Source organism: Apiospora phragmitis (genome assembly GCF_038363925.1).
Source record: "Apiospora phragmitis strain CBS 135458 chromosome Unknown utg000010l:1.0-9815664.0:1.0-9183399.0, whole genome shotgun sequence".
Classification (NCBI taxonomy): domain Eukaryota; kingdom Fungi; phylum Ascomycota; class Sordariomycetes; order Amphisphaeriales; family Apiosporaceae; genus Apiospora; species Apiospora phragmitis.
Window position 1 is genome coordinate 4,566,031 of NW_027117409.1, and position 17,126 is coordinate 4,583,156.

The 17,126-nt window shown below is 52.0% G+C and overlaps 6 protein-coding genes across 6 annotated transcripts; 5 read left to right on the top strand and 1 right to left on the bottom strand.

Moving 5' to 3' along the window:
* Window positions 1-157: 157 nt before the first annotated feature.
* On the top strand, window positions 158-1,875 carry PG994_011160 (uncharacterized protein; the record flags this gene model as incomplete). Its single annotated transcript, XM_066862569.1, has 3 exons — window positions 158-1,363; window positions 1,419-1,647; window positions 1,721-1,875. The coding sequence occupies 3 exons, from the start codon at window positions 158-160 to the stop codon at window positions 1,873-1,875; spliced, it is 1,590 nt and encodes a 529-aa protein (XP_066711679.1).
* A 1,899-nt stretch (window positions 1,876-3,774) lies between these two features.
* PG994_011161 (uncharacterized protein) lies at window positions 3,775-4,530 on the top strand (the record flags this gene model as incomplete). Its single annotated transcript, XM_066862570.1, has 4 exons — window positions 3,775-3,787; window positions 3,960-4,028; window positions 4,101-4,336; window positions 4,396-4,530. The coding sequence occupies 4 exons, from the start codon at window positions 3,775-3,777 to the stop codon at window positions 4,528-4,530; spliced, it is 453 nt and encodes a 150-aa protein (XP_066711680.1).
* A 654-nt stretch (window positions 4,531-5,184) lies between these two features.
* Window positions 5,185-6,045, bottom strand: PG994_011162 (40S ribosomal eS12 domain-containing protein; the record flags this gene model as incomplete). The annotated part of the gene is made up of 2 exons (XM_066862571.1): window positions 5,185-5,567; window positions 5,712-6,045. 2 exons carry the CDS (start codon window positions 6,043-6,045, stop codon window positions 5,185-5,187), a joined length of 717 nt encoding a protein of 238 aa, XP_066711681.1.
* Window positions 6,046-7,229: 1,184 nt separating this feature from the next.
* On the top strand, window positions 7,230-9,811 carry PG994_011163 (glycoside hydrolase family 92 protein; the record flags this gene model as incomplete). The annotated part of the gene is made up of 4 exons (XM_066862572.1): window positions 7,230-7,398; window positions 7,485-7,660; window positions 7,707-9,507; window positions 9,531-9,811. The coding sequence occupies 4 exons, from the start codon at window positions 7,230-7,232 to the stop codon at window positions 9,809-9,811; spliced, it is 2,427 nt and encodes an 808-aa protein (XP_066711682.1).
* A 3,144-nt stretch (window positions 9,812-12,955) lies between these two features.
* Window positions 12,956-13,519, top strand: PG994_011164 (uncharacterized protein; the record flags this gene model as incomplete). The annotated part of the gene is made up of 1 exon (XM_066862573.1): window positions 12,956-13,519. The coding sequence occupies one exon, from the start codon at window positions 12,956-12,958 to the stop codon at window positions 13,517-13,519; it is 564 nt and encodes a 187-aa protein (XP_066711683.1).
* A 3,035-nt stretch (window positions 13,520-16,554) lies between these two features.
* PG994_011165 (uncharacterized protein) lies at window positions 16,555-16,812 on the top strand (the record flags this gene model as incomplete). Its single annotated transcript, XM_066862574.1, has 2 exons — window positions 16,555-16,706; window positions 16,791-16,812. 2 exons carry the CDS (start codon window positions 16,555-16,557, stop codon window positions 16,810-16,812), a joined length of 174 nt encoding a protein of 57 aa, XP_066711684.1.
* Window positions 16,813-17,126: the final 314 nt, after the last annotated feature.

The window sequence follows — 17,126 nt, forward strand, 5'->3', positions numbered from 1 at the left end:
CAGGCAAACACACACCTGTCCCAACTACCTACCTAGCCTGCATTATCTTGCCTTGTCTCGTCTCGTCTTACTTAACACAACTGCAATAAGCCCTCCCTCCTTCCAGGTTGAAGGACCCTGAGCGATTCTTCATGGCTGCGGAGGCGTCGGCCGGAAGATGAACTCCCTCAACATAATTTCCGCGCGAGTCACTCCACAATCCACCCCGTCTCCGTCGCGATCGAACTCGTTGGGGCATGTCGCCTTAGCTGCATCTGACACCAACCAACCATCCGACGACTCCTTCCACAACGAGGACAGCACCACCAACACCACAAACAACACCACCGGCGCCGCAGCGCTGGACGACTACGCGCCACGCGCAAACTATGACGACGGGAACGACGACATGTTGGATTTTATGACGAGCGCGGGCGAAAAGGCCCCTTTACTGGGCAAGACGGAACCCATGTCCAAAGATCCCAATAATGTACGGACTTACTCCTGGCACGTCCTGCCTGCCCGACTAGCCAACAACATCATCAATTCCATCCGCTGGATCTTGTCTACCATCGCCACCCCCGGCGTTTACCTGATTGCTTGCTTTTACGACCAGCAAGGCTATTTCGCACCTTTGCGACAGATCCGCACTCTCTTCGGCTTCTACGGGGGCGATGCGAGAACACCCGACGCCGAACAACACAAGAACACGGAATTCATGGACGAGAAAAGGCACCGTACACGAAGCGCCAGCCGCGGTTCAAAGGATAATAATCCATCTCCCGCAATGCAAGTCCCGATCTCCTCTGGATCCTCGTCCTCTGGGCTATCTTCCGAGTCGGAATCCGATGTAATGAGCAGGAGCGACCAGGATGGCCGTGCCTCGAGCCGGCACGCCCGTTCCAAGTCGACTGAAGAGGTCGCGCCGGCGAGGAGATCAATTCGAATAAAGCTCCATAGTGAGGACGCGCTCCGCCAACGGAAACACAAAAAATCGCAATCTGCCAGTCCCAGAGCCAGTGCCAGTGAGACGGCCTCTGGCGATCTATCCGCCCAACTGAAATCCCCTACTTCCCCTGTCGGAGCCCTGACCAAATACCCCAAGACGCCAGCTCCTCCGCGACCTTTGATACCGCGACGACAGCCTTCCTTCATCTCCTATGAGAACCCAGACCCCTCGCACCTGAAGACGCTTATTCTAGACTTGGATGAGACATTAATTCACAGCATGTCGAGAGGGGGCCGGATCGGCTCCGGGCATATGGTCGAGGTGCGGTTGAACACGACTTATGTCGGGGCGGGTGGCCAGCAGAGCCTAGGGCCCCAGCATCCTATCCTGTACTATGTACACAAGCGGCCGCACTGCGACGAGTTCCTTCGCAAGGTAAGGAGTCATGATACTCTGTTGTTGGGCTCGGAATGCTGATGCGTCTTTTCAGGTCTCGAAGTGGTTTAATCTCGTAGTTTTCACGGCGTCGGTACAGGAGTACGCGGATCCGGTAATCGACTGGTTGGAATCGGAGAGGAAGTTCTTCACCGGAAGGTTCTATCGGCAGCACTGCACATTCCGGCACGGGGCATTCATCAAGGACCTGAGCTCCGTAGAGCCGGACCTCAGCAAGGTAATGATACTGGATAACAGCCCGCTGAGTTATATGTTCCATCAAGGTAAGCCTTAGCCCGACCGAGTTCTGTTCTTCCTGCTTGCCGATCTCCGTACTGACTTGGGGTAACGCGGCAGACAATGCTATCCCCATCCAAGGTTGGATCAGTGACCCGACTGATAACGACCTACTGCATCTGGTGCCCCTGCTTGAGGGTTTGCAGTACGTGTCCGACGTTCGAGCCCTCCTAGCATTAAGGGGAGGAGAAGATGGCCAGCATCAGGTATCATGAGGTGATGATTCTCAAGTAGAAGCTGCAGTAGGAAGTCGAAAGAAGCTACGTAGCGATATTGTATAGTGATTATTTAATGGGTTCAATTTATACATTGTACGGCTCCTGTGCCTACTTACCTTTACAATAATGCATCCAACGGCGGAGTCGGGTCTCTTTCCAGAGTATCAATACGGCTGTGCTACTGAACATCCATCCTCCTTATAGGTGAAAGGACAGCACAGGCCGGGTGGTGGGGCAGTCTATAACCTCGTGTCTATGTCGGAAGCTGAGGGAATACGTAAGCGGCAGGGAGATGAGCAACGCCAACACTCAGCTTTGTCTATAGAATGGCACCAACGCAGAAACCTCAAAGGCCAATGCTAAAGACTGCTTTGGAGAATGGCACATGGGAAGGCAGTTCGGCCATCTCGTCTTTCGTCATTGCCGTGTGAGGTGCAGCTCATGGCCCATGGGCCCCAAAAGAAAATATAGAAATAGCTCGTCATGTGGAGGAAGAGGAAGGCTAGAACCGGGATTCCAGAAAAGCCAATTTCCCCGCAGAAATTGTTGTGAGTGAGTGAGACTGCGCGTAACATCAATCTGGGTGGGGTTCCTATAGAGACTTGAATAAGATAGCACGTTACCACATGTACCTACATACCTGCCTTTGCACCTCCAACATGGCAATTCTTACAAATATATTGCAGGAGAAGACTCAAAGGTGAATGCAGCTTTGAAGAAATTGACTGTGAGTAATCCATGTCTACCTACCTATCTGTGTAGCAGCTTCAGCTCCAGATAGCTGTAGCCCAGTTACGTTACTCGTGAAACCTTCACCAGCCCGTGTGTGGTACCCATTCCCCAATGCAAGAAAGCCAATGCCAGTCCCAAAAGAGATGGGCACCAGGAGCGCATGCTCCTAGCGAACCACTGACAAGGGCCCGCCTCAACGATTTGCTAATTTCAACTCTCGTCCAAGCAACTCCAGCCACGGGATCAGCAACATGTCGAAAGAAACTGCTGGTCTGAGACTTCTGGCTCCGCAAAGGCGTGGCAGAAGCCATGGCAGTGGCACAGTAGGGGCCAGAGCTGTGGGACAATACCTAGGAAACATTGAGGGAATAATCGCAACAACAACGGGCTGACGGGCTGGCCTTTCATTCATTCATTCAGCAAGCCGCCCTCCAGTGCTTTCTGCCACCCCCCACTTACCATGTTCTGTCTGTCGCCGAAGCTTGGTGGTCCATTACGTCACCATCGTCTAGCCACTTAGAAAGCTCCCCCCCCCCCCAAGGCCATTGTGAGCTCATCCATCTCCAGCTCCCGTCATTGGATCGCGATCCGCAAGACCCAGGCCCAGGCCCTCCACAAAGCTCCTACCCAAGCAAGCTTGCTTTCTCCTCTGAGGAGAGACACAGAGCTTTCTGGGCAGAGGCAGGGGGGAATGGGGCATGTCATCCCTTCCCCCCGGGCTGCTTGCTGATGAGCTACCCGGCAGCTTCTCGCCCTAGGCCTAGCTCCAGTGAAAAAGCAGTTACGTAGTGTTATTATAGTACATTGATGTAAAGTATCAATGCGAAGTAAGGTATCCCGTACAGTAGTACTTGCTGGCCCAGCAATGGCTGGCAGCTGAAGTAGAAGTAGATTCCATGTGGTGTCACTCGCTGTCAAGTAGGTACGGATCATCATCGTTCCTGCTTTTGGCTCCTCCATTGTGTCGTCATTGTTTGGTTTGGACACCCGGCAGGCTTGGGTTTCTTTCCCTAGCAGCAGACTGGGATTTTCCAATCTTCCCTCTATTAAAGCCTACTGATTCCCGTTTTCTCCCCGAACGCACTCTCACGATTTACATCTAACCAACCAAGACCACCATACCAACTCTCCATACCACCATCCACAAACCACACATCAACCATCATGTCTCTGCACTGTAAGTAAACCCGAGCTACCTTCTCCCGCCACCATGCCGTCGATGGTAGGACGGCACCATGGACAGGCCCGGCCTATCTCATCGTGACTTAACCACCGTCACAAACCACTCCCATTCAACATCACCTTCGTTTTACGCATCACAGATTCTTGTGCTAACACAGAACCATCAGACCTTCCTCCCGTCAAGCCATCGGCTATTGCCCTCGGCACCATCTTCAACCACGGTATTGAGCTGGCTGGTAAGTGAACAAACCCCACCATCGATCAGTATACGCGTGGAATCACACCCCTAACATACGATATTGTAACAGTGATGACTCCTCTCTTCGGCGAGACCTACCGCCGCGCCAAGGTCGCCAACTCTTCCGAGGAGTTCGTCAAGTCCAAGGAGGCTTCTTCCGCCGCTGTCGCCTGGGGTACCTCTCTTGTCGGCTCCGCCCTCCAGTCATACGGAGTTGGTGCTCTCATCAACGCCACCGGCACTCTCAGTTACAAGGGCGCCACCTACCTCGGAGCCTTGATCTACATGGCTACTGCTGCCCCTACCGTAAGCTACCTCCCTGTCTTTGCTTTTATGGGTGTCTGGACACTAACATCAATCGTCAGTACCTCACTCAACTGCTCTCTGAGAAGCGCCCTGTCGACACTGTCGCCGTCAGCGCTACCGCTAAGGCCTTCGAGACCGTTGGCCTTTCCATCTTCCTCACATGGTGGGGCACCCGTACCAACCCCTTCAACTAAATTGTTGGACGGTTGGCGTTCTGATTGACGACGTTTGGACACGACGGATTACGAAACAACTCTTGCCTTCAAGGGAGATGGAACTAGAATTGTGACATTAGCTCTTTCCCTTGAAAATGCGTGTACTATCAATCAAGGAGACCTGGAGCTGCACAGGGTGTGCAAAGCTTCATAGTTAATATGAGATATCAAAACTGTAACATCGATGTCTTCCGTGACGAAACTTGCCAGGATCAATCTGATCATCCATGTGAATATGATCGCTCACTGCCTGATTAAGATTTTGCGAGATTTCATTTTTGTAAATCCTATCATAGCAAATGACAAAACCTGAAACGCCTTAACCCACGTCCTGTGGCTTCTTCCCGTGGAGCGTGACCGAGATATATGAACAGAGGGCTAATGACACCTGAGCACCAACAATGCAGCTCAACACTCAAACGAGCCTATTCGATTGTCATCCAGTCCGATCCGAGCAGCCAATCCGGCTTGCTACGCCTCGTTTCCGCAAGTAATGAGGGTTTCAGTACAAGCCGTCTTATTACCCCTGGCGGTGGTAAGGACAACTTTACAAGGACAACCTTGGACAGACCTGACAAGAGCTTCTTAACGGCACCAACACAACAATCAATCCAAAATAGATGCCACCAGTGTTTACGTGAACTTCAACTGCTTCGATTCCTTTTGCACGAGCTTTACCAGGTCCTTGTACACCTCGGCGAACTCCTCGGCGTCCTCCTCGGAGATGGTCTCGCCCTTCTTGGCGGCCGCGCGCTTCTCGGTGACCATGACGACGCTGGTCGGCCGCTTGGTGCTGCCGGCGGCGCCGAGCTCGGCGCGCGACGTGACGAAGATGCAGGGGACGTTAACGTCCTCGCACAGAACGGGGATGTGGCTGATGACGTCCATGGGGCTGATGTCGCCGGCCAGCACCACGACGCCGGGGAAGCCCTGGTTTGTGGGGCCGGAGGCGGGAGACTTGCGCAGGGCCTTGACGACTTCCTTGACGCCGCGCTTGAGGGTCTTGTTCTTGGCGGCTGTTGTAGAGTGTGAATATTAGCTCGGTTCTAGATGTGGTGTATACACTTCCACTACTCTCTCTTTGCAGGAGAGCAAAAGTGATGATGACGGTGATGCCCCGTTGAGATGTAAGGAAAGAGGGAGTGGTTGATGCAGCGTACCTTTGCGGACAGACTTCAACACCTTCTTGGCGGCCTTATCGTCGGCGAGAGGACGAGCGAAGGGCACGAGGGCACCGACAACGACCTGTTTCTCCTTGACGCCGTCCTGCTCTAGCTCCATCTCGGTGACGGCAGGGGCAGTCTCGACCGAAGCAGCAGCATCGGCCTGGAGCTTGTCGTCGAGGCTAGCATTGGATACGACGGACTTGAGCTTCTCTTTCTTCTCCTTCTTTTCCTTCTTCTCCTTCTTGGGCTTGGTCACGCCGTCGGCCTCGGCGCGCTTCTTGTCCTTCTTCTCCTTCTTGTCGACCTTCTCCGGCTTGGTGGCACCCATTTTGACGGTTTGTTGTCTGGACCTTCGCTACCTCCTCTGCTCGAGAGGAATTAAAAAGTAGGGGGGTTCGGAAGGGCGACGGTGCGGTTGTGGTGGTGGTCGGAGCAAACAGGTCGAGATACTGTTCCAAGTTGATCAAAGGTTCAGGGTCGCCGTTTTTTTTTCTATCGTCCTATCGCTCGATAGCAAAGCTGCTAATCTTTGGCGGCCAAATTCTCGAAATTTTTTGTTACTGCCGCTGGAACTTTTTGCGGGGAGCTTCCAGCCAATCAGAAGATGCTCTCCATAAATCAGCGCCTATCAGTCCTTCAACCTCAATTGATGCATATCAGTTGAACCTTCTTCAATACGTGCATACCGTCCAATAACTCAGATATGTACCTTGAAGGATCTCTCATAGTACCTTGGATCCCATCAGAACTCATGAGACTGGTGAACGACTGCGTTCTTTTTGGTCATATCAGCTTCCAATACTTGAATATTCTGGTCTTTACCATCATCTTCCTACAACGACAGGCCAGAATAGGATATACATAACCTATGCGATCTGCTCATGGCCGGACTCCCGTGACTGGATCACCTGCTAGCCATCGCTGCATTGCTACCCCAAGAATCATCACGACTTCCTCCACCACAAGGCATTCCCCGCACTCTACGGCGTAACATTACATCGAGGTGGAGGGGTATCTCTCCTGGCACTTACTTGATAATCGTAAAATACTCCCGCTACGTCTGCAAGATGCATATTACGCGGGTTCTGCAGGCTTGGAACCATGCAAAGCCCCGACTGAGGAAGGCGGGGGTGGCCTTCGGGTCCTTCCCCCGAGAGTAGATAGGACATCGAGGCGTGTCTTACTGGCGGTGCCTTCTTGTTTGGGTAATAGCTTGATTTCCATAGTAGTTCTCCGAACAGGAGCGATCGTCGGTGCGTTGCAGAAGGACCAATGTGCGCCTACATAATCTCCTGATGGAGAATGTAACATATAGGGTACCCGCCTTGTACTACATATTTCGTCGTCACATTGATTGATCTGTATATAACTGGCCTGCGGTACGTTTTCATATGTTTTGCTGGCATGGATAGTTCGACTCTGTCTCCCTACCAGTCCTCCTCTTCTGTCTCCCGGAGACCACGCCTAGTTTCTCAGTGGGTATCGGAATTTCTGTTTGGCTTGCTATGCATAATGTCTTTGAGGTATTTGATGTTCACCCTCGCTATACCAGGCCTGGCACAGGATGCAGTGGCAAGGTCTGTAGGGCAAGCTGAGCATAGCACCAATACTGGCTATGACTTCGTTGATCCCCTCATTGGCACTCACAATGGAGGTACTATCTCTGTATTGTCCAACCCGTGTGACTGAGCTCACATCTCTCAGGGCATGTGTTCGCGGGTGCTTCTTTGCCTTTCGGTAAGTACCCGGTCCAAGCCTAACTTGCAGGTCAAAATAAGCCCATGCACAGACTGATACTTAGACTTGGGTGCATCTTAGGAATGGCGAAAGCAGTAGCCGATTCGACAGAGGACAACCAAGGGGGTTATGCCTCAAACGACAGCCCTATTTCTGGTTTCTCGCACATGCATGATAGTGGAACTGGAGGAGCAAGTTCTCTGCAAGTCCCCAATCACTTAGTCGTAGTGGCTACGACTAACCTGATTGCAGGGCAAATTTCCCCATCTTTCCTTACCCTGGTTGCGAAGGCGATGCTGTAAACGGTTGCAGGCTACCCAAGGCTTTACGAGCAGTACAGGTTGTCGAGGGAGTGTCTCTGCCCGGCCAGGCTATTTCACGATAGACCTTATATCCGGAATCAGGGGCGAGATCACAGCATCTAATCATACTGCCCTCTACCAGTTTACCTTCATTGGGAACGCCACGGGAAATGCAACGACTAAAGGGGCACCGCTCAGTCCACTCCTCATCGTTGACTTGACTGATTTGCCCGACACCCGAAGCAATGGATCCGCGTCCGTCGATCCGCAGACTGGACGTATGACTGGAACCGGGACCTTTGATCCGAGTTTCGGCTTAGGGACTTATACTCTACACTACTGCGTGGACTCCAAGGCTAACTCCACAATCCGCGATACTGGCGTTTTCGTCAACAACAGGGCAGGCAGCGAGCCGAAGAATATCACCATGCAAAAGGACAACAACCGCACGCCACTGCCAGCCGGAACGTATACATGGTTTGGAGAGTCGGCACCTGGGGCCCAGATCACGGTTCGCGTTGGCGTCTCCTTTATGAGCACCCAGCAAGCCTGCGAGAATGCTGAGAAGGAAATACCTAACTTCGACTTCGAAGCCACTCTGGAAGCGGCTGAAAAGGCTTGGAAAGACAAGCTTTCTGTGATCAGCGTGGATCCGTCAGGCACTGACAACTCTTATCAAACCATATTTTGGAGCGGTGTATACAGAGCTATGCTGAGCCCGCAGGACTACACGGGCGAGAACCCGCTCTGGGAGAGCGATGAGCCTTACTACGACTCCTATTATTGTATATGGGACAGCTTCCGGAGCATTCACCCTTTCATTGCATTGATCGATCCTTATTCGCAGACGTTGATGATTCGTTCGCTTATTGACATTTATAGACATGAAGGATTCTTGCCAGATTGCAGAATGTCTTTGACAAAGGGGTTTACGCAAGGAGGCTCTAACGCGGACATTGTGTTGACTGATTCATTTCTGAAGAACATCAGTCAAGGGATTAACTGGGATGTCGGCTACGAAGCGTTGGTAAAAGACGCAGAGGTTGAGCCGGCAGTATGGGACCTAGAGGGTCGTGGCGGACTCAAAAGCTGGAAGGAGCTCGGCTATATACCCGCCGACGATTTTGATGCTGATGGGAACGGTCTCTTCACTCGGAGTCTCTCGCGAACAGTTGAATACGCCTACGATGACTTTTGCATCGCCGAGGTTGCGCAGGCGTTAGGAAAGCAGGCAGACTACGAGAAGTATTTGGAACGGTCGGGCAACTGGTACAATCTTTGGAATCAGCAGCAAACCTCAGCCATCAACGGTACCGATACAGGCTTTAAGGGATTCCTGCAGCCACGGTACTTGAACCAAAGCTGGGCGTTTCAAGACCCTGCTTTCTGCTCGCCTTTGATGAACTTCACCTCGTGTTACCTCAACCAAGACGGCGGAGAGACATACGAAGGGAGCGCGTGGATGTATACGTTCTTTGCTCCCCATAACATGGCGAAGCTGGTCATGACGCTCGGCGGCCCCGACGCCTTTGTGCGTCGGCCAGATGACTTACACGAGAGCGGGCTCCTGTACATCGGCGACGAGCAGGCATTCCTCCCTGTGTACCAGTACCACTATGCGGGCCGGCCGGGCAAGTCCGCCGAGCGGGTGCACTTCTACGTCCCCAGCCAGTTCAACACTACGCCAGCGGGCATACCGGGTAACGACGACTCGGGTGCCATGGGCTCGTTCGTGGCGCTGTCCATGCTGGGTGTTTTCCCCAACCCGGGCCAGGACATCTACTTCATCACGCCCCCTTTTTCGCCTCGGTCTCCATCACCAACCCGACGACCGGCAAAACGGCCACGATCAAGAACGTTAACTTTGATCCTGGGTATGTGAATATATACGTTCAGAGTGCCACGTTGAACGGTGAGGTATACACGAAGAACTACCTGACGCACAGCTTCTTCCTGGAAGGCGGTACTTTGGAGCTTACGCTGGATGCGAAAGAGAGTACCACATGGGGTACGGGTGAGAGTGACATACCACCAAGCTACGGGTCACTAGAGTAGTATCGTAATAGGCATGGATGATAGTAGCTCAATGGCTGTTGGCCTACCCCTTTCTGGGTCTGAAGTGGTAGAGGAGGCCACAATAACTTCCCACTCATCAACAAAGCATCTATCCAATCTTCAGGGTATATCCCAATACTTAAGTGAAATACAACAACTATCCCAAACGAGCTCGCTCTTCTCGCGTGGGGCTCTGCACCTGGAGAACGCAATTTTATTTCCTAGAGATATATGTATCACTGTGCGACAGGGCCAACTGAAGATGAAAAGAAAAAAACTTTGTATCATGATTTGCTGGATAATCCCCAGGATGCTTCTTATCCTTGCAAGCTCCAGGTTAGTAAAAGTACGATTACAGTAAAGTCTAATTGCCGACTATATCAAACTGAGCAGGGACAGGGCATTGGACATTTTGAATGTGTTTGCATGCCCTGTACTCCGTATTTGCTAGCTAGCCAACTGCACTCGCGTGAAGCGGTCACTTCTGACCCCGGTCTACCTTGCACTTCCCGGTAGACGACGGTCGCAAAGTCGCAAGGCTTGACAGCGTCTTCTATGGGGAAGATGCTTGCTCGGTGGGAACCTGCCGCATTGAGTAAGTATACAGAAGAAAAAAGTGGTACGCCCTAGCCTGAAGGACCTTCGCCGTCTGTACTGTAGCACCAATGCCGTCATTCTCGTGAGTCGTGGAATACCCCGCCACCACCGGGGGGGGGGGATGTTATACAATAGCTTTCGGAGGCAAATGCGTTACGGCCCCCCGAAACCGGGCGGAGATCGATCTTGGATGGTGGCCAGTCAGATTCACGCCCCCCGTCAAACAGGATGTCGCTTTGGAGGTTAGTTCACATTTGGGTTGGAAAAGTAATGTGCGTCTGCTGTCTTGACACTGGCGCTACCTGCATCTTGATCCGTGTCTCGGCTGGTCGAAATAGATTTGCATACTCTGTGGTTGTGTTGAGTTGACGTAGTATGTAGTCGAGCAGCAAATTGATACGACATAATTTTTTATGGATTTCCTTCCTACTATGTACAGCTGCTGCTAAATGCATCAGTGAAGTAATAAGCCGCCGTAGATGAAAACTTAAGGTATATGAGGTAGTTTGGTGGTATGTCAGGATGTTGAATAAGAATTAAGATTGACCTGGTTTGATTGAAAAGCGACCCAGCGACCTACTTTTCCGATCTTCCGTCTGGAATCGGAAGCGGGGCAAGCGATTTGGATAATGGCCGTTCAAGGCCAGTCAAAAGCAGGAAACTATCCAATCCTGGTTGCCATACCGGCCACGAGTGGTTCTTCGTGAGACATGCGGCTGGAACGGCTACACATATAGGTCCTAACCTACATGCGTACTTATGTAGGACATGCGCTGGCTTATTAGAAGATGTCCTGGGCTTCTGCGTCAAGTCTCACAAAGACGGCTTAGGGGGTGCCGAACGGCCGAAGCTGCCCAGGAAACCGCAGGATTGTCTTCTGATCTACAGCCGGTCATTGTACGCGCCGTACTAGCACCCTTGTCTACATGTAAATCTCGGAGCAGACGCCACGTAATCGTTGGTGACATCTTGTCCCTAGAAATGTTGAAGAAATGAAAGCTTTACCGCACCCAAGGCTTCCAAGATGCCGGTTATCCAGTGGGGATGGTGAAGGATGGATGTCTGTCTCCTGTTCCGCCCCGTAGGTACGGCGGGCTTGCAGGCTGGCAGGCTTGCGGGCTGGCAGGTTCACTCCCCCAACATGTGTCCCTGAACGCAAACCAGCAGTGGGATTGATTGGCGTTTGGCACTGACCCGAAGCAAATATCTGTATGCACCTCCTGGATGCATCATCCATCTCGTCCGAAGATCATCTAGGTACAATTGCGCGTCAGCCGGCCAAGGCAGTTAGTTTGTACATGATATGCGCACACAAAGCCAGTCAGCCAGTCAGCCAGGTCACCTCGTCACGCTAAGGCAACCTCGAACATGGGAGTTTTCCCATCCTGTGAGACGGGACGAAGATCGATCGTGTACATAATGGCTGTCCATTCCAGCCAGCCTCCTTCGACTTTCTAATAAGCCTGCCCGATTTTTTTATTGACTGAGCGAATTGCTTCATAAACGCCCTCATTACTGTATTCCGCCGTCCGCCAACCCCACTTGCATTTTATTAGTCACTTTTAAACTTACTGAGACTATCTCCAGTCTGTCCAGTGACTTCCGGCTCCATTATCACTGGCATCCTACACAGCCTACCCGAGAGCACCTACCAGCCTACCAGAAGCCTACGTATGTAGTCAAGCCAAGAGACGTTGATCGCCTCGCCTCGCCTGCTCGCTTGATTATACCTTACCTGCTCAACCTTCCGAGCTTTACCTGTTTCTTTTCTCTCTGCCTACGAACATACCTACCTTAAGTACAGACATACTGCACACTACCTTCTCAAGCGCGCGGTTGCTCGTGCCAAGCAGATCAAACGACGGTTGATAACCCCCGGTTTCTTTTCTCCAAAGGGACCCTTGCGAAAGAAGGCCTTACTATCCAGGATCCTCTTAGTATCCGTACCAGGTGAGCAAGGGCTTCATTTCTTTCTACCTCTTACCCATCGTTACACTCGCCGCAATCCCGAAGAAGACAAGAGGCAGTACCTCACTCAAAGCCCACACACTTGCTTTAATTGGTCAACTCCTTTTGTGTCGAGGACTTCATCAACGATAGACCCCATGGCGTCCTCATTCCGCAGGTGCTTTATTAGGACATTTCCCCTGGGGAACCCCTTCCTGAGTCGTGACCGAGTCTGAACTTGGGTTCGTCTTATTTTACATTCAACTCCCGCCATCGCCTGTTTCCTTACACGTCGCACCACTGCGCTTCCGAAGTAGAGCATAAAACTTTCTCGTTGCTCCGGGCTTTTGCTCTCTTGAGGGCGTCTTGGATTTGGATGACCACCAGCCTCAATCTTTTCTTCGTACATCTTCTTCTCTGCCTGTCCTTTTCAGACAGACGACTATATTCTCCGGGTTTCCTTTGTCCCTCTGGCAACTTGAAGGGCGTCGAAACAGGGACTGCCCCATTCATACACAGCCGCGAAACCTGTATCGCGAGCTTCCATATAAAAATAGCCTGTTCCCACTTCTTACGTTTCGACTCTGCCTATTTCTTCCAATGCCGCTCCCGCGTCCTCTACGGCCACCTTTCGCCATCATACTTGAACGCTTCAGAGCTGACCGATCCGAGAACCCCGATATCGTAGTGACAATGTCGTCCGCATCTACCATCAGCAGCAGCACCCGGCCCATGAGCCGGGACCTTCATGACACTGGCTTCCCGGAGTCCTTTGCGGCTCGCACGACATCCCTGCGGCATCCAGATGCTAACACGTCTCCCGGCGCATGCATATCCGCCGAAGACATCGACCCCGCGAAGACTCTACACCGCTCACGGAGATCGCTGCTACGGAAACACAGGCGAACCATTAGTCACGGTGTCATCACAGCCGAAGCCGCAGCGGAATATCAGAACGATAGCGCTGTCGACGTCAATGAGAGTAAAGACATGCTTGTGTACGACGACAGCCTCAGGCCACTCTCCAAGGACAGTAGCGTGAGCGTCGACCGGGTGGATAGTCGGTCGGTGAAAGGCGCTTCTCCACCGAGCTCGCCAGCCCAGTCCTCACGTCGCAGGAGTATGTTTCAGAAATGGCGTAGCCACAAACTTGAACGGCGTTAGCCGTGACGACATTGGATTTTTTTTTAGGAATCAACCAGGGCAGCGTGCATCGAACTCGATGAACCCGGGCAACCTTTTCATGGTATATGGTTGTGGGATCCGGATCTAGAGGGACATCCTTCTACACTCGAGCATAGAAAAACAAAACAAAAAACCATCGAGGTCGTTTCAGCGAGGAGTTATCATGGGAAAATCAGCATTGGGCGGGTTATTGGCGGACGCAAATTGACGATATTCATGACCAGACACTTGGGTTCTCATCACTCCCCTCGCCTACATCTTGCTGGTTGAGGTGTTGCGATGAAATCATTACTATTAATACATTCGTTTGTCTCACAGCTTGACAGTTGAGTTGAGCTGCAGCGGACTCAGCGAGAAAGGAGCTCTTTAGGGTGAGTACATCAACTTCTAGAATATCACTATATTACCACACACAATCATATTTTCTTGGTAGTAATACTACATGGTCCTCACTCCCAGAAGGACTGTCTTCTGCTTGGATGCTCACGATTCATTACTGTCCAATGAATTTCCCCAAGTCCCCTATTGAAACCATGGAGAATAGTGCTGAAGCTAAGGTGCCGATCAACCGGCAATAGGGATCCATCGTAAAAGCTTGGCGCCCATCGTAATGTTCTAGACCTGGCACAAAGCTGTAAAGCTGGTCCCACCTTTTATTACTCGCCCTGCTTGGGTGCCGAGATGCCGGTACCATTGAATATGGCGGCCAGACAGTAGCTCCATTGTGAGACAAGATAAGGGTAGGTAACGCTGTTTTCGGCCATCGTCTGTGGATTTCTATATTACTTGTAGAAGCCAATTGACCGACCTCTCTGCTCTACGTATCGTATGTACGAACTTGCAGTAGGTATGGAGCCAAGCGCATGTCGCAGCCGCGGGGTCCGGGCTGGTCAGCCCCGGGTGTTGCCATCATCTGCATGCTCGCTCTATGTCGCCGAACTAGTATGTACATAGTAAGGAGGCCGACGTTCACACGTGGTCATGTGGTGGACAAGTCATCAAATCTGGCCGCGTAGGTAGTATAGGCGAAGCACATTGTCAGCAGCACATTCGTATGCATTTCGCATTCGCATGGGAACTATCGCCAGCCCCAAGCAACGCGCAATGATCTTGAGACGAACGACAGGTGCTGAGTGCGGTGTAGATTAGTGGCGGAACCACCGAGCTGGGTGACCATTTCGTGAAGGCTGATATTCGGGCTGTGAGCTGCAGGCACTGGAGTGAGTCAACTGCGGCTTGTGATTTGGTGATTGAACACCAACGTGTTCCTGACTAGGAGGAGAGGGAAGCGCAACATCCCGTTACAAATTACGTGTAGATTGCTTTGTTTGGTTGGGGATGAAATCTCTGATGAGGTCGTGAGCCACTGCCATAGGGTGAAGGCAGACAGGGACAGGCGAATCTATACGTAATCTCTTTATTGGTCGCTGGCTGTGCAAGGGTATTCTGATCATGTTGAGATGCGGCGGTACGATTGGGGGAACACAAATCATCACAAAATCCGGGGGAGGACGTGGTGGCTGTGTGGCTGTGTGGCTGTGTGGCTGTGTGGCTGTGATACAGTAGTGTCGTCGTAGAAGAGGCTCAGCCCTTTAGGTTGCGCGCCCCGAAGAGTGGCAACAGCTCTCGTTCGTCGTTGACATAATGCGTACGAGGCAAGCTGGCAACGCCCCTTGCGGCTCAGTTACCTCAACTGGTCTCGGTTGTGTGGTTCGAACAGAACCTGTCTTGAGTGGCCCCCCTCCAGCCCTCCTGCGTGCCGCGTAACCGTACAGCCTGTCACAGATAACTCAGATACGCGCCGATATAGACGTCAAAAAATTGTGAATGTGGACTGATCGCCGAGGTGCTTCGTAAGCTCTTCAGCTTGGCATTGTGGGCTGGCTCGCAAGGTCATTGTTCGACAATTGCCACACTAGCCACAGGTCCCACACGAGAAGAACGCCACGATTTGATCATCGGATCCCCCAGGCAAACAGGGAAGTTTGTGACGGACGTTTTTCGATAGCTTACGGGGCACGAGAGGCACAGTGAGGCACAGCACGAACAAGCTCCAGCAAACCGTTGATCGAAGGAAAGGTTATTACTACGACATATCAGAAACCTGGTCTGCGACATGGCGATGGGGAGCGCATCGCATTCTGAATGCGATAAGGAACAGGCGCGGCTACATCATTCATCAAACGGTCACATTCGGGATTCGGCAGCCGTGTTGATCTGGCCAGTTCAGGTGCTCCATTTTCAGGGAAACACTGAGCAGACGGGCGGAAACATGGACAGCAGCCAGGTAACATGACATCTCACCTCCTGTGGCTGGGAGAATAACCATGCTAATTACTTTAGGAAAGCGGCAGATTAAACCAGGAGGAAAAAACCTGGAAGTGGAAATATCGCAAACGACTGCTTGGCTTGGGCAATGACGCACTTGCGTCCTATTCGGAGCTTGTTAGTGGGCGCGGATGCTGGGGTTATCCTATGAGGTAAGTAGGGTCAAAGTAGTGGTCACTAGCAGGCCGGAAATGCATCATTGTTGTTGACTTTGTGTTTCGCTCTGGCGGCTGCCCAAGGTACTTACGCTTTGCTGCGTGCTCTGCGTGCTCTGCAGGCCAGCAGCCCGGCCAGTCAAGTACCACGTCCAGGATTCGATCGATGATTAGCACTCCTCCAGTCATCCCAACCCTTCCATTCTTCCTGCAAAGTGGGCACACTGGTCCCGGATGGTACTTACTTACCTCTTTCTTGCCTGAAAGCGAAAGCAACAAGTAAATTGTCAGTGAGCAAGGAGCGCGCATCCCATCGCCTTAGGGACTGACTGCATCTGCATTGCGACTGTTTCCGGTGACTCCGTCTGCTACTTAAGCTCTCTCTCGCCCACCTTGTTTCTTTCCTTCATCCACTTGATCTCACGCATCTATAAAATCTTAACACATCATTCTCTCTACCGTCGAGACCAATTCTTCACAACTCAACCAAACCAACCAACCGACCAACATTCATACCAACCACTCGCCATCATGCCTTTCACCGCCAGCGATATCTGCAAGATCATTCTTGCCATCTTCCTGCCTCCCGTCGGTGTCTTCCTGGAGCGCGGATGCGGTGCTGATTTCTTCATCAACATTCTGTTGACCATCTTGGGTTACATCCCTGGTATTGTCCACGCTCTGTACGTTATAAGCCCATGATTCTGCAAGATGCTTGCGCGCCGCCTGTCTTGGAGCGTTGTTGCTGACCCTCTATCCACTTACAGGTACATCATTCTCAAGTATTAAACGAGACGCCTGCTTCGGCCACAGGAGGGTGATGGGGCTCTCAAGCTGTGCCTAATCCCCGAGCGCTTGCGGGACGTTTCCCCCAGCCCGACAGGCCGCCCATGTGACGGTGGAAACCAGCCAATGAGCAGGCCTCGGTGTTTCTCATGCACCAAGCTTACAGTACATATGGGATCCCCCAACCCCCCCCTGCCTTAATTACGAGACAGGCGTCTTTCGGAAGAGATCAATACCCAATTCTTAATCTTGCGCAAATCCTCGTCACTTTTATACCCACTCCACAGCTCGGCGGCGGCCGCATGTGGGGCCCATGA